Source organism: Lathamus discolor, chromosome 2, assembly GCF_037157495.1.
Source record: "Lathamus discolor isolate bLatDis1 chromosome 2, bLatDis1.hap1, whole genome shotgun sequence".
NCBI classification, from domain to species: domain Eukaryota; kingdom Metazoa; phylum Chordata; class Aves; order Psittaciformes; family Psittacidae; genus Lathamus; species Lathamus discolor.
In genome coordinates, this window is record NC_088885.1 from 91,400,865 (window position 1) to 91,421,439 (window position 20,575).

At 39.8% G+C, this 20,575-nt stretch overlaps 1 protein-coding gene across 6 annotated transcripts in view; it reads left to right on the forward strand.

Moving 5' to 3' along the window:
* FHOD3 (formin homology 2 domain containing 3) overlaps positions 1–20,575 on the forward strand; it is a 379,358-nt gene that overhangs the window by 230,344 nt on the left and 128,439 nt on the right. For all 6 annotated transcript variants that reach the window (XM_065667731.1, XM_065667733.1, XM_065667735.1 and 3 more), the window contains exon 7: positions 19,167–19,278. In XM_065667731.1, coding sequence (XP_065523803.1) covers positions 19,167–19,278 — 112 coding nt within the window. The remainder of the gene's footprint in view (positions 1–19,166; positions 19,279–20,575) is intronic.

Below are 20,575 nucleotides of genomic sequence, written 5' to 3' on the forward strand. Positions count from 1 at the left end.
ATTTTTTCTCCTCTGTGTCACCTTCACTCTCTGCAGTTTGCTGTGTTTTATGCTCAGGTTGCTCATTTTTGTCTTTCTCATTGCAGTCTAGCTTCCCCATATACATGCTCTTCTCCTGTTTGGTGTCTGTTGGGCCACTGTTGTGCACAGTGGAACTATAGAACCCCCCTGTAGTAAGGATTCTGTGTGGCTGCTAGGGAAAGATGTGATAGCCCACCTGAAGATATGTTTGCTTCTAGATCTGCACTGCCTTTTGATTTGGTCAGCTGTGGATCTGATAGTGAGATTTGTGCCAAACTTGCTTACGACCATGATATACTTCAGCTTTTGTTACTGGCCTGCACGATGTCCCTTCTCCTCCCTTCTTATCCCCTTCTGATGTGCGAATGCAATGTGAATGTCCAAGTTCAGCTTCTGACAGTGGAACATCTACATTCAGAGCAGAACATCGGACAGAAAATGTCAGTTCGCTAAGTAGAATTATGTCAGAGGATAACCTTGCCATTTACTAGGGTGGGTTTTGTATAGGAAAGACAAGTGCTCAGAGGGTGTCTCAAGGCATTGGGCTGCAGAATCTCAAAACTGAGCACAAGATTTTCCTGATGTCATCACCTGATGTAGTATTACTGCAATTACTCATCTAGGGGATTGTTTTGTTTTTCTTCCCTTTTGCTCAGAAGGGTGGGTTGGGATTGTTCGTCATTTTTGGCTAAACCAACGCAGAGTTATGAGGAACAGATGGACGTCACCAGACTGCCTTTACCTACAGGTCATTAGCACAGCATGTTTTGACAGGTTTGAATAGTTCAGTGTCAGTTTGCACCAGTTACAGTATTATGGATGTTAAAGCATCCTGCCATTTCAGTTATTCTCTAGTTCCAGTACAAATATGAAGCCTAAAAAAGCATCCTTCCCATTACCTCCCCTTTCAGAGGGTTGCTTTCTAAAGTTTTTGCAGTACATTGCCCTTCCTCATGGAAGTGAGTTGTGTTTTGAGAGGAATAAAGGGAGATATTTCACTTGAAGCTTCAGGAGGTTTTAGACTTACCCTTTCATTTGAAATCATGCTCTTTATGTACATGACTGATTTCATTTTAAATCTGGCTTTGTCAATAAAAAATCATTTGCTTAAATGTCCTGTATCTTTAGAACCAAAGGAAAATGAAAATTTGGAAACATTTATAGTAGATATTAATACCTCCTGCCTCCATCCAAGGTCCCTGCTTTCCTTCATGGGTGTGGACTCATGCAGATGAACACTGACACGCATTTTCTCTGACTGCTTAGGAGAAGCAGCATCATCAGTGGTGACCACTGCATGCCTGCAGCAAGTGACAAACAATAAAGGAGACTAGACAGGACACATCTTGTACAACCAAGATGCAGAAAACACTGCAGCTGTTCTCATCTAGAAGGAAAAAAAAAAAAAATATCAGTGCTGGGAACAAAAAAGCAAGCTTTCTGCCTTAGAAAAGCCATCCCACAGCACCACCTAGCAGACACCGACGGGTTGGAATAAGCTGACTGAGGAAAAGAGTGGAGCAGAATGCTACTGGAGAATACAGTGTTGAGCAGGATTGTGAGCTTTAAAACAGCTGTTCCAACTAACACCTAGTGCAGGTCATTGATTCAAGCTGAGTTGTGACGTCCTTCCTTCATGGAGCTGTTACCCTTTACTATCGGATATTTGTAGCCTGATGCAGCTAATTAGTCTCTCTGCATAGCTGATTAAATACATCTTCAGTATGTTTGGGGATTTTTGACTCTGAAGTTCTGTTCTTTGGCCCCATGTATTTTTTAACATACCTAGCTTAAGCAGAGTGATGGCATTGATTTTCTTGCTAATTATGTTCTTCTCTGCATTAGTCCGATCACCCAGCAGCCTGTTCAGGAATACTGCCAGAGCCCAGACTTTGAGCACTGTCCTGCTTCCATGGGTGGGGAAAACACATTAGAAAATAGTTAAGCTACAACTGCTGGCTGCCTCCATTTTTAAAATTAGTTGGTTGATGTGTTTGCTTTTCTAGAGGGAACAGAACACGAACTTGCTTTTGGGCTGCAAACACAAAGTATTTATTTGTGAAACTGCAGCAGCCTCTTGCCTTTACTTTCTTACTTGATTAATCTTGTTCATCTCCATACCTTAAATTGCCTTTCAACCTTCACCCTGCTACCCTAGACAGGTGGATATGAAAGGCTCTAGCAGTTCCCACCTGGGAGAGGGTATCTAGGAGTTCAAAGGGCTGCGATTCAAGAAGTGATTTCAGAGCACATGCTGTAGTCAGTTATGCTGAACTAGAGCAGCACTGATCTTCCTATGAATTGTACTGTGGATATATGCGTTACAAAAATTGTGATTCAGTAGTAGGAAAGAGTAGTAGGATATTCAGCTTGCAAAGGTTTTTAAGTTGGCGTTATGCATGTACTCAGAGGTAGTACAGCAAGATCTCTGGCAGAAAGACTGAAATCTGGTTCCTTCCAGGCTCAGAGATCTTATTTTCCTGGTCAAAGTGGGCAACTGGCTATCAAGATTCTTAATTTTCTCTGTAGCATTTAATAATAGTAATGATAACGCTACTAATCATCATCATCATAGTTATTATTCAGAGACAAGAGCTAAGCAACTACATCTGTATGTGGATACCTAAAACATTATTTCAGATATCGTGAGACATTTTACTTTAATGAAAGGAAACGTGCCTATTCAGTACTTTGGAAAATTAAAAAAAAAAAAAAAAACCGAACAAAAAGCCAAACCCACAAACTTTTTTTTCTGGTATTTCCGTGATCAGTGTGGGAATATCTTTCATGACCTTCACACAGTTGCTCCATGATACTTCTCATCTCTTTATGGAATTCTTTAGATGTTTAAGTAAACGTTCCTTTTCAAGAGCAGTGAGAGCCTACAATGACATATTTTCTATAAGCAGGTAAAATAACACCGAAAGTAATAGTTCAGTGTGATTTTAGTGCTCTCAATAAAGTCACCTCTTCAAAAATTGTCTCTACTGAGTTGAAAGGGTCAAATCTCAGTTACATTTGCTTTTCGCTAAATCCATAGGAACTATTCCCGTCAGACGTTACACAGCTACCGCAGTGCATTTCAGTTGATCTTTCTGGGATACAAAGGATCATGTTCTGCAGCAGTTTATTTTACTGCTTTTGTGGACTGCTGCCCCTCGTTAGGGCATCACTGTATTTACTGATTTTGCTTCCAGTTACTCTTGACTTCAGAAAAAAGTGGAAGTAATCTGTTGTGGTTACTTCAGGGAAAAGAAAGGCTTGGGGTTTTTTGTCTTCTTCTCTCTCACTCTCTCTCTTTCCATATGTACTGCTCCCAAAGAGCTGAAACTACAGCCTAAAACTGATCTACAATGCAAGTCAAATCACTGCTGATTATGATCTCATGCTTCTGTGGGTTCAGCTCTTTGAATGACCGTAGCACTTACTTGGCTAAAACCTATACAAGTCCCAGATGCTGAATAATTCTGAAATGCTACATCTCAAATATGTTTCATTCTGACAATAAGGAAACTGAACTGTGCATTAAATAATGCCACAATAAAGGCATGTCTGACTCTGCAGTGGCTTGACCAAATGTGTTTGGTCCTCAGGTTCAGAGTAGGGAATCTGATCCCTTCTCCTGGTTGCCACTTCTGCAAACCTTGATAGCTGCAGCCTTCTGGGAATATACACACATATATTTGGTTTCAGTTATTGTACATTGCTGTTTGGTAATTTATACCTGTGGCAAGAATGGTCGTGTTTCAGGTGAGTTTGGAGGTTGCCCTGTGGTACTTCTGGGACTCTGCTATCTCACTTTGGAGATAATGAGCCTATTTCAGGCTCATCTTTGAGCTGTACATCCAGGTTTCCAGGAAAGTAAGCAGATGTGTGTGAGATCAGAAGCCTTACTGCTCCTGTCAGTTTGGGAAGTGAGTTTCCAAGTCTAGAATACTTGTCATAGCCATGTTCTGAGTCTGCTGTGTAGAAAACGTGTTTCTAACCCTTTTGGTGAGCTGTTGAACTAGGCTGAAATGGAGGATTGCTATCACCATGGTACTGCTGGAGAACTGAAGCACAAATTCTGAAAGACATAGGAGGTTCATTAGCAAGCCATACAGTATTCTCTTAAGTGCTTCTTAAGTCACTTACTCTACAATATCACAGATGTTTACTGTAATCCCAGACCACGCTCTGGTGTACAGAGAACTCCCAAAATATCATTGCATAAAAGTCACAGGTGATTTGTGAACTGGAAAATACATTTTGGATATATGTATGGGCATCTGAATCTTAATGCATGTGGGACCTCCTCCGTTACATGGAAATTAGGTAAATGCTGTGATCTAATGAAAATAACAGATGTTATGGATCTTTCTGCACCCTCATGTCCCTTCAGTATATGTGTGTTTGTGGGGTGGTATGGGTGTGTGAAAGAGAGACAGGAAATAAGTTACAGGTGCCAAGCTTTGAAAAATAAGGCGTGCTTTAAAATAAAAATCCTGGGCTCTCATTGTTTTTATTCATGTTCTTGTCATATCTGTTATTATTTAGTCACATTTAATCATTTAAACATGGTCCTGGACAACTAGCTGTGGGTGGCTTTGCAGGCAGTTGGACAAGATAACCTCCAGAGAGGCCCCTTCCAATGTCAAGCCTTCTGAGAATTACTCAAAGTTCCTTCTCCTTTTTCTGCTGGAGTGGTACCCACATACATATGCCTTATACTTTGAAGAAAACTGTAAAAGCCAGGTCTTTTTTATGAGTTTTAACAAAGAAATTTGCTTTTAGTCAAAACTGCAGATGGGATCTGGACATGGTGAAGTACCTGAATATTAGGTTTAATTCGTTTTCCCAAGCTATATAGAAACAGCTCAACTTTTTTTATCAAAGCAAGAGTCTGAGGGGTCTCTTTGAACCTCTTTTCTTTGATTGCAAACCAGGCATACATCTATGTTTGTTTGATTGTTGTAAAAGTGAGGGTGGATGTGATGAGTTTGGTTCATACAAGTCATAGGAAAGAGGTAGCTTGAGATAGAGGAATTACATTATCTCCTTGAATACTGAAATGTGTTTCTCTTACAAAATAGCTATTACTGTGATATGACAGTACTATTGCCTACCATAACATTATGTAATCTTGCCCTTCTCCAGCTGTATGCAGAAGTTGCATACCCGCTAGCATTTATGAAAACCAAAATGTAAAATATCTCCATTTGTGTCCTTTTTCAGTAGAAAGGGAGTTAGAATAATGTGAAATTGGAAGGGCTGTATAATTAAGCAGTGCCTTACCTACTGCGCAGTAACTTGTGCCCTCATAAATACAGCTTCAAAATGCTAGCTGTTTGGAAGATTCTGCCACTTAGCTCAGAAACCCACAGCGTGTCTGAGCTTAGTTACGTTTCTGTTTTCATCATGGAGTCCTGTGAATTTGGAAAATCAGTATCTAGACTATACTGATGAAGTGAATTTGATGTGAGAATAGCCACCTTTTCCAGAATTGGGAATGCTGTGATAAATAGATGGTTGCTGTAGAAATATGACTGCTTCCCTTCTGTTTAGATGCTCATCAGAACGCAGCTTTATTCATTAATTTTATTTGGCAGATTGTCCAAAGGTACATAAATGGGTCTGGTTTTGCAGTCAAACCACTTCTTCTGAGTTCCTTTTTGTGCCTGATAATACTCAGAAGTTTGAGAATACAGTCTATACACACAGTGAAATACTAGTACTCTTACAGTAATAAGTGATATATATACACATATATCTCCTTTCTCTAGTTTTACTTTGGTTATTTTTTCAAGAGGAATTTGTGGTGGGTTTGTTCCATGATTTTATGTATGATATTTGCTCTTTCAACGGTTTTATTATTTCAGTAGTTCAAACCACTACTATGTTACTTTTTCGAGTATCTAAAAAGGATAACCTGTTAACAACTATTTGCTTAAGAAAGATGTCGCAATAGATAATATATCATAGTTTGGACTCTTTGTTAGCACATTGTCTTCAACCATTTCCACACAATTTTTACATAGGTTGTCTTGATTTTGAGTTTTGCTATTGAAATGTTGTCTATGAGATTGTTCAGTGTAAGGAAAGCACTGCCAACCATATCATTAAACTTACAGGGGTTTTCAGGTGAAGTTGTATAAACCCAGCCATAGTTTTGGTATTTAATATAAGTACTTTTTAATGGAACTGTTGAAAGAACAAATTTCACGTGCATAAAACCACAGAATAATAACAGAGTAGTTTTCCACTGTACTTGCAGATTCAAATAGTTTTTTCCCCTAGGGCCCTTGAACTCAACCTTGATATTATTTAAACAGGACATCGCCAAGGCTACTAACTCTAGCAAATTGTTTCATGAGCAGTAGGACTAATGAAGCAATTTGTTATCTTTGTTCTTCTCCTTCCTTGCTTTTAACTTCCCATCCCACAAGCTCTCAGTACCATCAGTTCTGCCATGTGTCCCATGCCTGTCTATGGTACAGCTGGCAGCCTTCAGTGTGGCTGATGGAATGCTACATGAGGACTAATTTTCTGGCTGGCTCCCTTGAAAAATGCCTGGAAACTGCTTTTTCTTTTATGAGAATGCTGACTTAGGTTCTTTTGTAATGCAGTTTTCTATTTGGGTAGGAACATAGCTTAATTGCTGTTAAATGTGACTGAATGCAGTGGGCAGGTGGCATAGTTACACAGAAGAGTTAGTCTACAAGAGGACAATAGGAGAGACAGCACAGCTGTCTAAGCTGTCTAAGAAGGCTGAAAATAGAGTGCTCCTCATGACTATCGTGTATTTGAGTGGGCTTAATCTTATAAGGAGACTCTAAGAGAATGACTCTGGTAATTTCCTTATTTCTCTGTTTTCCTGTCTTTGATCATAATTCATCCAAGCCAGACACACGTTTTATTGGTGAGGACTTTCACAAGCAGGGACAGGGTCACCTAAGAGCTCCACCTGGGCCATTCTGTGAATTGGCCAGGAGGAAAACTAACTTCATGAAGATGCTGAAGCTATGAGATGCTGCTCTGTATAGCATTCCTGTATCAAACATACTGCAGATCTGTGGCTTGTGAGGCACTCTCTACCACTGTTATGAAGAAATTCTTTTTTTACATCACTTACGGACCAGCCAGTGCAAATCATAGGTCTAGCTATAATAGGAGGTGGGTCTCGGAACAAGAACTGGTTTGGTGTGGAAATTTGATGTGGGGCAGGTAGACTTTCTTCCACATAGTTTCTAATCACTCATGAAAATGATACAGTAGTGATTTAATCTTAAATATGAAGCCTGCATTTGCAATGTAAAATATTTCAGAAATACGTTAGTAAAATATTTACTTGGAGGCTTAAAAAAATAAAATAAGATTCAATGTTACATCTTCTGTTTGCCTTGCAAGTTCACAGTACTTCAACTTTACCATATGTAAAATGCGATAAATCACAGCATGCTTCGTAGAATTGTTGCATGACTTGATTATTTGTAGCTGGCTTTTGGATCGTTCATAGAATCATACAATAGAACACTCTGGGGAGACCTTATTGCCACCTTTCAGTATTTAAAAAGGGCCTATTAGAAAGATGGGGAGAGACTTCTTAGCAGGGCCTGCTGCAACAGGACAAGGGGTGATGGTTTTAAACTAACAGGGGGAGATTCAGGCTGGATGTGAGGAAAATTTCTTTACAATGAGAGTAGTAAAATCCTGGCACAGGTTGCCCAGAGAGGTGGTGGAGGCACCATCCCTGGGGACACTCAAGGCCAGGCTGGATGTGGTTCCGGCCAACCTGATCTAGTTCAAGATGTCCCTGCTCATTACAGGGAGGTCAGAACTGCATGACTTTTGAAGGTCCCTTCCAACACCAAACTGTTCTATGATTCTATGAATACCAGGCTGGAAGGGACCTCAAGGATCATTTGGTCCAACCTTTCTAGGTTAGCAGGAGGCAGAGTACATGTCCCAGTACCATATCCTTCCTAGGGTACATGTCCCTATCCTTCCCCAGTACCTGTCCTTCCCAATCTTTAAAGTATCCAACATTGGGGAATCCATCAATTCCCTCAGGAGATTATTCCAAGGGCTTATTTTTTCTCATTGTGACAAATCTTGCTTTCGTGTCCAGTCGGAATCTCACCAGGAGTAACTTGTGCCCAGTAACCCTTGTCTTTTAAAATCAGTTTCCTTTTGTCTTGGATACAGTGAATGAGTATACTGAGTACAGCAACAAGATTAGATGCCTTAAAAACCAAGATGTCAATCAGCAGCTACATAACAAAAGCTGAAATAGTGTGGTATGAAGGGGATTTCAGAGAGGGGAGTGAAAATAAAGTCCTGTCTGCAATTAAGTTCATACAAACTCTTTTTGTCTTCCAGTTTTTTGGAACACAGCTAAGGAAATAATCAGCTTGTCCCTGCCCAAGGAAAAGAAGCTGCTGAAACTGCCATTCCCAAACCTTTCCTGTTGCCAGAGGTTCAGCCCAATGACCATCTGTTGAGGACAGAGTAGTTCAAGGCTAACATTATATATCAATGTAGAGGGCTGGTGGGAAGGCTCGGCATGCAGCTGTTTATAAGAAGAAAAAGGAAATGGTGCCAAAAGGCCTTAATAATTTCTCCTATGTAGGCACACACCCGCTGTTCTTCTAATTGATTTTAGTTTGCAGATCCATCTATTTTCTGGAATTCTAATCCGCTATGGTTTCGTATCTTGTTGCTTATTATTGACTTACGTTCCTATTCCCAAAACATGAAAGATCACTGTTATTTCTGTTGGTGAATTGATCATCAGGGTAGTATTCAAGAGAGACAAGGTTATTTTTCATTAATTCTGCTCATCAGGAATGCACATTTTATTTAATAGACATATGACTCAATCCTAAAATCCCCTCTTGTTTTAATGGTGGGACAAACTCTTAAACTACATTAAATGGGACATCTAGACTTTAGGGTCAAGAATTTACAGTAACTACCGAAAAATCGCCTAGTCAGACAGTATGTTTCCAGATGCTAAGTTGCATTAGAATGACATTATACACGTCACAGTGGTTTTCTTTTATTTTTGCATGAGGCTAGTTTATTATGTACCCAGACAAGGTTATGTTGTCTAGTGAAATGAACAGACTTTACTAGACAGTCTTACTCTGTGATCCGTAACATGAAAATGCTAGGGACCTTTGCTCTATATTAACAATTTAAGGTGTATATTTCTAGAAGAAAACAGAGAAGAAATAAGATCTGTTCCTTATCAAAAGCTGTTTGATAGCACATTACATGCTAGCATGAGTTTTAGCAGAAATTGCTTCTCATGTTACTGTGGTTTCTCTCAAGCTAAGTATTTTACACATTATCTAAGATAATATAATCACAATCTTTATCCAGACATAGAAGGCACGTCTACATTTCCTGGTGGTATTCACTTGAATTGAGTCCCAGAAGATACCAGCATTTGGGAAGGGTTAATAAAAAACATCAACAGGTTGAATGCAATGAAACAAAACAATTTGAGGAGAGAAGGAAAATATTAGTGTGAATCTTTACAAGTGAAGCATGATTCCTATTTTGGACATGAACTGGTGGCAAATTTCCAGTGAAATATTTTTGTTTTGTGTTTTGCAATGGAAAAGCTAAAATTTTAATTGAAACCAAACCCTTCTGTTTCAGCAGTTTCTGAACGAGCAAAAGAGAAAGACACTTAAAACTGGGGAATAGCTAATAAATCTGTGGTTGGGGCCTTTCACAAATGTGAGATGACACCACCTCAAGAGTCACCTGAGACTAAAGAAGTTTGATCCTTTTATGTGCTATAAACTCCAGGCCCTCCTCTGATGTCCTTTCCGGCTGAATAATTATATGTAATTTTCAGACAACAAACAGTTCTCGCAGGGGAAACCAAGGGGATTTGTCTGATTGCGGAGGAGGAAAACAAGATAATGCTCTCACTTTGTGTTTCGTCTTCCATTGATCCTATTGCAAAACAAAGAAAAATGCCATTTTAGGCTATTTAATGGGATGAGAAAATCACTTCCCACCTCACAGGAAGATTGTGATATTCCACTGATGTTCAAAAAAAGAGAGAGGGGAATGCCCAAAATCCCCTGTAGCATCTCCTGTCTCATTCCAGGCTCTACAGCACTGGTCTGTATGACATAGTGATTTCTGTAAATCTATGTATGATTTAGTGATTTCTGCATCAGAAATGTAGCTACATCATTAGTTCTTTACAAATGGCTTAACACAGAGCTGATTTCTACCCCCGACATATTCTTTTAAAGCTCCCATCACAATCGCATGTATCCATTTGAGAGCTACTATGGTCTATAATATGCTTTGATTTGTTGTATGAATTGCCTGCTTCTGTGCACAGATTTTTTTCATTTTACCCCTTCTGCTTCTGGCCCATGATTGCTGATGTAAATAATCATTTCCAGCCATGAGCCTTTTATTTTCCTGTTGACCAGTCACTAATCACTACTTGCTCATCCCTGTGTTTTGTTGGTAAGCCAGACGAATTTCTTTTTAATAGCCTTCTTTCTCTTCATGTCAGAAATCTCACCACAGATAAATGTCAGAAGCACACCACATATGTAACAGTGCGCAGACCTTATAATCTTTATGCAGTACATGTACAAAGTTCTGAGAAACGTCATCTTTAAAGTAGTAAATGCATGCATTTCTCTGCCATGCCTAGCATTATACACTCTGCAGAAAGAAAATTTTAAAGAAACATTCAGATTAAAAAACTGTTGTTTAACTGATATTTTTTTAGCATCTTGCATCTAAGCATATAGTCTTTTAAACCTCTAACTGTCCTTTCTGCCATGTCTGTGCCTTTAGTCCTGAGCCTGCAAATCATTTAACAACAGTTAATTTGCCTTATTTAAGCAACCCTCTTTGAAGATGTGAGTGAAAATGGCTGAATAGTAAAATGGGGTCTAGCATTATTTTAATATGTGTCTATTGAAGCCTAGAAAACAGCTTATAAGGCTCCAGCATGTATGAACTCTGTCTCCCTTCTGGAGAAGGGTGATTACACTCATTTTAGAAGTTTTGTGGTAGGTTATTTCGAATTCTACATTTTTCATCGTTCTCCTTAAAAGAGGCTGACTTAAAGTTTGAATGGAAAATTAAGCTGACTAGAAGGACTTGGCTGAGGTGATGCAGAAGGATCTCATATTTCTCATCATTCTTGCATTCAGGAGCTATGAATAGAAAGGAACTGGATTACTAAATAGAATTATCACCCTTTTTTGGAATGAAGCAATTGACCTCATATGTCAGTTTTGGAGAAGGTTGAAGCATAGAATCATAGAATAGTTAGGGTTGGAAAGGACCTCAAGATCATATAGTTCCAACCGCCCTGCCATGGGCAGGGACACCTCACACTAAACCATCCCACCCAAGGCTTCATCCAACCTGGCCTTGAACACCGCCAGGGATGGAGCACTCGCAACCTCCCTGGGCAACCGATTCCAGTGTCTCACCACCCTAACAGGAAATAATTTCCTCATTATATCCAATTTAAACTTCCCCTGTTTAAGTTTTAACCCGTTACCCCTTGTCCTGTCACTACAGGCCCTGACGAAGAGTCCCTCCCCAGCACCCCTATAGGCCCCCTTCAGGTACTGGAAGGCTGCTATGAGGTCTCCATGCAGCCTTCTCTTCTTCAGGCTGAACAGCCCCAACTTCCTCAGCCTGTCTTCATACGGGAGGTGCTCCAGTCCCCTGATCATCCTCGTGGCCCTCCTCTGGACTTGTTCCATCAGTTCCATGTCCTTTTTATGTAGAGGACACCAGAACTGCACACAATACTCCAGGTGAGGTCTCACAAGAGCAGAGTAGAGGGGCAGGATCACCTCCTTGGACCTGCTGGTCACGCTCCTTTTGATGCAGCCCAGGATACGGTTGGCTTTCTGGGCTGCGAGCGCACACTGAAGCCGGCTCATGTTCATTTTCTCATCGACCAGCACCCCCAAGTCCTTCTCTGCAGGGCCGCTCTGAATCTCTTCTTTGCCCAGTCTGTGGCTGTGCCTGGGATTGCTCCGACCCAGGTGTAGGACCTTGCACTTGTCGTGGTTGAACTTCATAAGGTTGGCATCAGCCCACCTCACAAGTGTGTCAAGGTCCCTCTGGATGACATCCCTTCCCTGCAGCGTATCAACCGGACCACACAGCTTGGTGTCATCGGCAAACTTGCTGAGGGCGCACTCAATCCCACTCTCCATGCCAGCTTTGAAGATGTTAAACAAGACTGGCCCCAACACCGATCCCTGAGGGATACCACTCGTTACCGGTCTCCAGCTGGACATCGAGCCATTGACCACAACTCTTTGTGTGCGGCCATCCAGCCAGTTCTTTATCCACCGAGTGGTCCATCCATCCCATTGATATCTCTCCAATTTAGAGAGAAGGATGTCGTGTGGGACAGTGTCAAATGCTTTGTACAAGTCCAGGTAGATGACATCAACTGCTTTACCCTTATCCATCAATTCTGTAGCCCCATCAAAGAAGGCCACCAAATTGGTCAGGCAGGATACCAAATTGGTCAGGCAGGATACAGAATAGGAAGAACTTGGTTTGCTTCTGTGTTCTGTAAGGCATTTGCAAATCTAGTAGTAGAGGTTTCTAAATGTTTTACCTCCTAATATCTCTCTCCTTACTTGTTTGACACCCCCATTCTGGTATATTTTTGTTCAGGTTACATAAATGCTCTGTACAACACATTTACAAAGCTATTTGTTCTAGCTGTCAATGTTACCTTTTTTTCCTATGTATATCAGAAAATACTGGGATGTTGTATGTGTCAGGTAATTATGTTTCTAAAAGGCTGGCTACATGTATGCATCTTTGGCAAAGGGCTTTTGTATGTCATGCATGCACATAGCTGACACTGACTACCTGTTTGAGAGCCTCCTTTCACTTTGTACGCATCCTGTCTTACCGCCTGTAAATACCTTAATTTTTACTGAAGCTGTGCTCTGCAAGGGAATGCCAACATAAGATTATAAATTTGTTCTTCCCCATCATCATCTGGTTTCAATATTAGATTTCTGATTTCAGTCTGATTTCCAGATTAGATGTTTCTCTGAGAACAAGAGCAGACATATTCCAGGTGCATTTTTTATCTTCCAGGAAAAGAAAGCAAACAAAGAAACAGACGCGGTTCTGGGAACTGCTACAAAATACAGACTACCTTATGTTAGAGCATTAGTAAGATAAGAATGTGTTGTGCAGTTGTTGGAGGCAAACCTTCTTTCGTATGAGCAGACAGCTCTTACTGTTCATATACAGTAGTGCTGAAGTACAATCTGTGGCTTCTAATGCTATGTAAACCGACAGTAAAATAGTAAGCTGGTAGCAAACAAGTATATAAAGAAAACAAGGTTTTCTTGCAGTATAGTACCTATATTCTTTTAACATATGTACTAGTCTCTGTCTCTATGGAAGTGTGTGTGTGCATATATTTGTAGTTTTACCACGTGCTGAAGGAGCTTTTTGAACTATTAGCAACAACAGATATGTCAGGAAACCAAAAAGCTGGATACAAAACTGTGGTTGAATCAGAAATTATAATTTGGAAAAGTTATGGTTTTAGTTTCAGTTTTAACCTTGCCCCCTCATGAGGTGAGAGCACATCATATATGAGGAAGAGGGAAGTGGGTTTGTTCACCTAAGATGAGAAGAAAAGTGCCATTAGGTCCATTCCAACCTAAGTTATTCAAAGATTCTTTCAAGCTCATTATTTGTGCTTCCTTTTACTTCCTTCCTTACTACAAAGGAAAATAATACATTATTATGTTAAAATATATCATTATACATAATAATATACTATTATTATATTTCATCTAAAATATTTCTTTTTATATTTTTATTGTAAATGTTGTGTTTAAATATATGTTGTGTGGTTTATTTAAATGGTTATATATATATACATATTAAAATATATATTAAAAAAATCTTCCATTCCAGGAAGATCTTTCCTCCTTTTGTGAACAGAAGGTGGTTTTAACTGCTTGTAAAATATAAAACTGAGGTGCATTGCTGGTGCTAGTGGGATGCCAGCGGGCTCTTCCTACAGCCCTAGATCTAAAGTTGGGGGCATCTTTTCAGCAGACAAGAAAGACAGGTTTGAGCTCTCTGTGCACCTCTCACCAGTGGACTGTACACTGGTTAAACTGCATGTGTCTTTAGCTGCAGCTCTGACTGGCTGTGCCATGTCAACAGGATAAGTATATGGCCTACAAGGCCATGTCTGGACTTGGATTAGACCTTGGAGGTTTTGGCCATGGTAAATCTTTAGTTGAAAATCCAACCCATTTCTCCTTTAAATTTGAATAGCATAAATCCAAAGCAACTACATCACCCTCAGTGAAATATGAAGTTTTTACTCAATTGGGCTTTTGCATTCTTCCTTAAAAAAAAAAAAAAAAAAATCCTAAATTTTTAAATCAGTACTTCTCAAATATTTCTTTGGTCTCTAAATCAACGAACTTCCTGACAACATTCCTTGTAAAGACTACAGCCTTTCCTGTGAAGTGATTAACAACTCAGGCAAGCCCTTCTATGAGACATGGGTTTTGTAGCTAGTTGTGTGGTATCTTTAACTGGGTCTGTAACACGTTTCCGATTGTCTAAATAGAAAGAGATAAAAAGGAAAGGGACTGCCAAACTCTACTGTATAACATAAAGCAAGTCAGAGGGAAAAGGTTTACAATTATTCTTCCTCCTTTTACACTGCTGGCTACATCTTATCTTTAGCCAGAAGATGCTAACATAATTTCCTCTCAGTAAATTTGTTCGCAGGTGATACAAAAGCACAATGACTTTCTTTTCTAACTTAAGAAAAATTTTGACATTTCGTAAATGTTTTGACATTCAAGAATCCTGATTTAATCTCAGAACTGTTCAAACATCCCTTTACCAAGCCAGTGAGTGCGTATATTCCTCAACGAGCCTTCTTTTTTAACTAAGTGGTAATACTTAGGATAGAAATTTGGAATTAATTGCAATAACCAGTGCTTGCAAAGTGATGATACCGGGACTTTTTTTGAGCTAGCACAGTATATGTCTACCTCTTTTATTGCTCTTATGATATCTAGTCCTGTTTGAAGTAATAGTGTCATTTTGCTGTGGATTTTAACAACTGTGATGCTGTTGAAGCTGATTTAGCAAGCAGTTGTAACCATCTTCAATACTAAATAAGAGCCCGATAAATCCCCAAAACAGCCATAAAAACCTTCCTGAAGTTTTTAGCAGTGATTCAAATGAATAGTGAATTCGCCTACTCATGAATGAAATATGAAACTTGTTTCTATGCTCCCACTGCTGTGCCATCTGGGTACATCATGTGAAATGAAATTATACCAGTGACTGGTTTCCTGCTTCCATGAAGAGGCAAGAAAGTTGATGAATTGCTGTTCTTTTTTCCTGTTAAGCAATCTCCCAGTTTTGAGATTTTCAACTATTTTATTTGCAATGTAGTTGTCTACTATATAAATAATTGAAAAGGCATGCCCTGCAAGCACATTTTATAGTTCACTCATGAAGATACAAGGATCTCTCACTTTGACAGTCATCATAATCACAAATGGAAACTTTCTAAATAGCTCTGTTATTTTGAACATCTTGAAACAGGCTTGGTTTGGTTATAACTCTTCCTGTTGTGATACCCAACACTTAACACTTAAGCACGTGTGAGATGCTACAGGCAGCAATCATGAAGAGATCATTTAATGGGTAGGACATCATATTAGAGGCCACATAAATGTGCAACATGCTTCACATGGGTCTTGCCAGCAAGTATCCCTAGAAGAGACTTTTCAGAGGCTTCTTTGTGCCATGATGGATTGCTAGAGTTGATTTTAGTGAGCATGTCAGGCTCTGGACTGCCCTTCTGTCTGGCTACCCGATAGGTTATCAGATGTCTTAGAGATGCTTTGGCTGGCTAAAGACTTAGCTTCCAAGGGGCAGTGAAGCTGCTTTGTGATTGTTTCTGTGAAGAATCACTATTAAAGCAGTATTAAAAAGCCCTATTGTGGAATGTGTGCGCAGGTTGTATGGGACACAGGTAGCTATTAAGTCCCCAGTGTAAGCATTGTGGTGCTTAGTCTAGGGCTGCAGTATTTTGGTTTTGTACTTGCGCAAGGTGTCCAAAGCACCATGCAAGATTAAGAGTGCCCACAGCAGTCTCAAATCCTATTTCTATTGAGCAGGAAACAGCATGTTTTAAATGTTGTTTGTCTCAAAGCTAGTAGCTGTGAGGACTATGAGCAGAAAGCTGCCATGGTATGTACTTTCACCTACAGATACCTCCATTTCACCTACAGACACCTCCACTTACCAGTGCTGATTGGCTATTTTGAGGAGTTGGAGAAGCCCTGAAAATTTACAGTTTGAGGAGCTGAACTTAAGTGTCTTCTGCTATAGCTAAATGGCAAGCAAAACAGCTTTTCTAATAATTCCTTTTCTTCAGGACTGCTTCTGGGTGGTATTTATTCCTTATGCTGTCATCTGTTAGCTTGTTAAGCACAGGGGGCTCACACCTGCAGGTGGCACCCGAACAATCCACAATGTGGAGCCTTGGTCTGGTGCGACTGCAGTGGTTTGTCCTGAGGCTTCACAGGATTTGCGGCGTAGCAGGTATGTGTGGGGACTACACATATCTGCCCGATTACAGCAGCTGTCATGGCCAGCAGGCAACAGTGAGAGCAGAGGTATTGCAGAAGGTCCTTCTTTCTGGAATAAAAAGAGATTTGCATAAATAGACATAAGCCCGATGTGTCCCCCACTGATTGCTGTCAAGTGGAAATGTATGGGAACTTTGCCATGGAGTACGTATGTGTAAATGCATCCCGTTGTCACCATGTGATTAAGCCTTGAGGTTTTAAGAATCATCAAAAGTAATATCCAAATTTCCTTTCTAGGGAAAGGATCCTGACCAGGTTAGTAGGTAATACACAAGTGGTTAGCTGGGAAGTAAATCAATGCTAGACTTGTTTACAGTAATCTGGTAACTCCTATTTTACAAAGTTACTTTACAAAGCAAGTGGAGACTTGCTGGAAATCCTTTCAGTATGTTCTATTAAGCAGCTGAATTTGGTTGCTAAGGGAAATGTCATTGCAGAGCAGAAACTGTGTGGTATTGTCCTGACAGGCAAATACACAGATGTCCAGTGCAATCGTGGAGAAGTAGTTTGTAGGTGTGTCATCAGATTTCAATTTCCTTTAATTTGACTACCTCATGTTTCTGTAAAGCACCACTGCAGCAGTACAACTGCAAAGTAGTCAAACCTTGATTAAGGCAGTTTAGCTTTAACCAAGGCTAAGCAAGTGTCTTAAGGGATCTGGTCAGGTTTGTCACTGGGATTTCCTGACCATCAGCCCTAGAAGTAGCTGATTTGATGATACATCAAGTCTGAGAGTCTGGATTCAACCACAGAAGATTTTGCATTGCTGGTAGTATCATTGCAGTGCATCAAGCTCAAACCAGCATGAGCAAGTAAACCCCAAGAAAACAGGGAAATACCTAGGTCACTCTTAACACTACACTCTGTGTGTGTTTATAGCTGCACATTGCATTTTAGCTTGTTACCTTGAAGTGAGCTCTACAACATCTCTGTGAGTGGCAATGTGAATGCAATAGCTTGAGTCTATGCCTGTTATACTTGCAATCTTTATTTAGAATACAGACACAGTCACCATCTTTGTGTGCATCTATGAAATGATTAATAGTGATTCTTTGTCTCTTAGGAGAGTTGTGTTGAGAGGACTTGAAAAAATGAGGGCATGGGTATGAGTGAATACTGACAGAAACTATATATATCTCTGAAACGATTTAGCAATACACCGTAATGTTTTTTTTTCCCCTTCCCCATAGGTGGTTATGTTTCAGAGTGACTACCAGCTTAATGTAATGAGGCACAGACAGGGATTTTCAGGAGCCAGGAGCTTGGCTTATGTCTACATGACTGCATCCTAAAGTCAATTTAAAAATCTGTCAATAGCAGAGGAGCAATGACCGCATTACTGTAGCAGTAAAATCTTACACATTGTTGGATAGATATGCCGCAGAACAAGGTAACAGAAAATACAGTAAGCTTACAAATACCTGCTTTTCTGGAGCTTGATTCAATAGCAGTAGGTTGGAATCAGTGGTGTATCAACACTGATCTGGGATCAGTGGTGTATCACCTCTTATTTTTCTTTAAATCCATGATTTAGGTTGAGAATATAGCTGATCTGACCTAGAATAAGTTCTCTCAGTAAAAGTCCTCTGAGGTGTGTATGTAGAGACCTGCCTATTACAAAGTCTTTCTCTTTCACATTTCCTTTTATTAAAAACTCCAAATATTCCTTGGATTTTTACATACCTGAGCATGCTAAGCAATTGCCTAAAAATTCTTACTCAGCACTTGGAAAATTATCTAATAGATGGTCCTTTCTTGAAATGGGAGATGTGTGATGAGAGTGACAGGTTGGCTGTTGATTTCCAGTAGGTGCATTTTACCAATGTTGAATTTTTGCTGAACTCACACTCATGGGGATGTACAAAAAACTGTTTGAAAACTTGGAGGCGAAATGCTCAATTCCACGATGTCACATATTTTGTGACAGGGTGGGATAGTCAGAGATTAAACACACTTTCTCCCAAGTTGTGTTTAATAGTAAAAATAGATCTATTTAATAATTTAAGCATTAAATAGTAATATACAAAAAGAAGAAAGCATGAGGCAAACATAATTCTATCATACAGCAGGTTGACAGGATTAAAAGCTCGCAGTGAAAGGGGGAAATAAATGTGTTGAGAAGCAAAAAAATACATGTGTTCTTAGCACAGTAGGCTCACTGTGCATCAAGCTTTGGACAGCAATGTTGGGGGTATGCATAGGTGGGATATTCAACCTTTTATTGTATGTGGCAGTGTTAAGCTTTTATTTGGATTCATTGGCTACTGAGACTTCCCTAGGAGAGCACTATCCCGTGAATGAAATTTTCAGCCAGCTGGCTACCTTCCCTTTTTTTTTGGTTCTGGCACAGTTTAATCTCTTCCATTCACATGTTATTACCAGATCTGGATCACTGCGCTTGCGTCTTGCCCAATGTCATTTAGCACATCTGGAAATGTTGTGGCTTGCTGAATGACAAGTCTCACTTTTTTCTTCCAGTTCCGCCTGGTGGTAAAGACAGCACTGAAGCTGCTGTTGGTGTTTGTGGAGTATACCGAATCCAATGCACCACTTTTAATCCAGGCAGTATCTAACGTTGATGAAAAGAGAGGTAAGTAGCCTTACTTTAGGGGTGCAAAATCCCAGCACCACTGAGATCAGGGTGGCATTTCGTCACTGATTTCAGTGGTTCTAGAATTGCTGTCATGATGCCTGCTTTGTGTGACATGCCCTTCATTTTATTTATTAAAAAAGCCTGTTTTAAGTATTCATGCAATTTAAGATTGCTTTGAGGAATGAGTTACAGTGGGAATGTGAAGAGCAAAAAGCTGAGAAACTTGACTGCCTTTCTGGGCACTACATTCATTGCCCTTTCCCTGCACCCACATATGAAATAAGCCTCATTGCATCTTCCAACCTCAGAGGCTCCTTCAGGCCAGGCCGTCTTTCCACTTCCTTCTGAGAAGCAGCAGTCTGATTTAGAAGAGAAAATGATATCTAATCAGTGTAATCCCTTTGAAGAGAAAGACGAGGTCAGTAATAGTACAGGCTTTATAGTAAAAGCAAAACCATCTGTTGTTACATTAAAATAAAGCCCTTGAGCAGATATTATACTATGAAATCTGTTACCCTTCAGGCTCATGAAAAATACTTGAATATGTATACTGTATTTTTTACAAATAAATAGAACAAAAATGGTTCTTTCTTGTTCTTCCCACAAAGCCATTGCTAAGCTCCTGGGGCATTCTGTCTTGATGGAAAACATTCCTTTGCCTCAAGGAGAGTTTTTGAGGTTGGGAGAGCCATTGTTGTGGTCTCAAACACATGGAGGTTGAAAGCAAGATCCCCTCTGCGGAGCAACTGCCTCCGTGCTGAACTTGTTTGAGTGACTTGATATGGTAAAAGTGAAACAAAAAATGCTGGAGGATGGGGAGAAAGGTGGTGCCAGAAACTGAAGAAAGTAGCCAGATTTTGCTTTCAGCTATCAGAATGAGTACATTGAAAAGAAAAACTCTAAATTGTCTGTTCTGGAAGGGGAGCAGGCAGGGGCAATTAAAAAACAGTATAGCACTTCAAACAGTGGAGTCTTCATGTTGGTTTTCTGTTGTGAATTAAAACCAATAAACCTTACAATGCCATAAGCATAAATGTAATCACAATATTAATGTAATTGTGAGCACTATGGTGTATTTTTACAGTCATTCTTAGTATTTCCTCAGCTCCCTGAACTCACTGGTATTCTCAACATGTTCAGATTGCCATCTGTTCACATGCTAGTAAACATCATTGAGGAAAAAAACAAAGAAAAGAAGACCCTAAACACACTACCATGCGCTGTCTGTTCCCTTCTGTATCTAGAATAGCCTTAGGCAAACATTTACATGCCTCAAAGAAATAAAACAACTTAA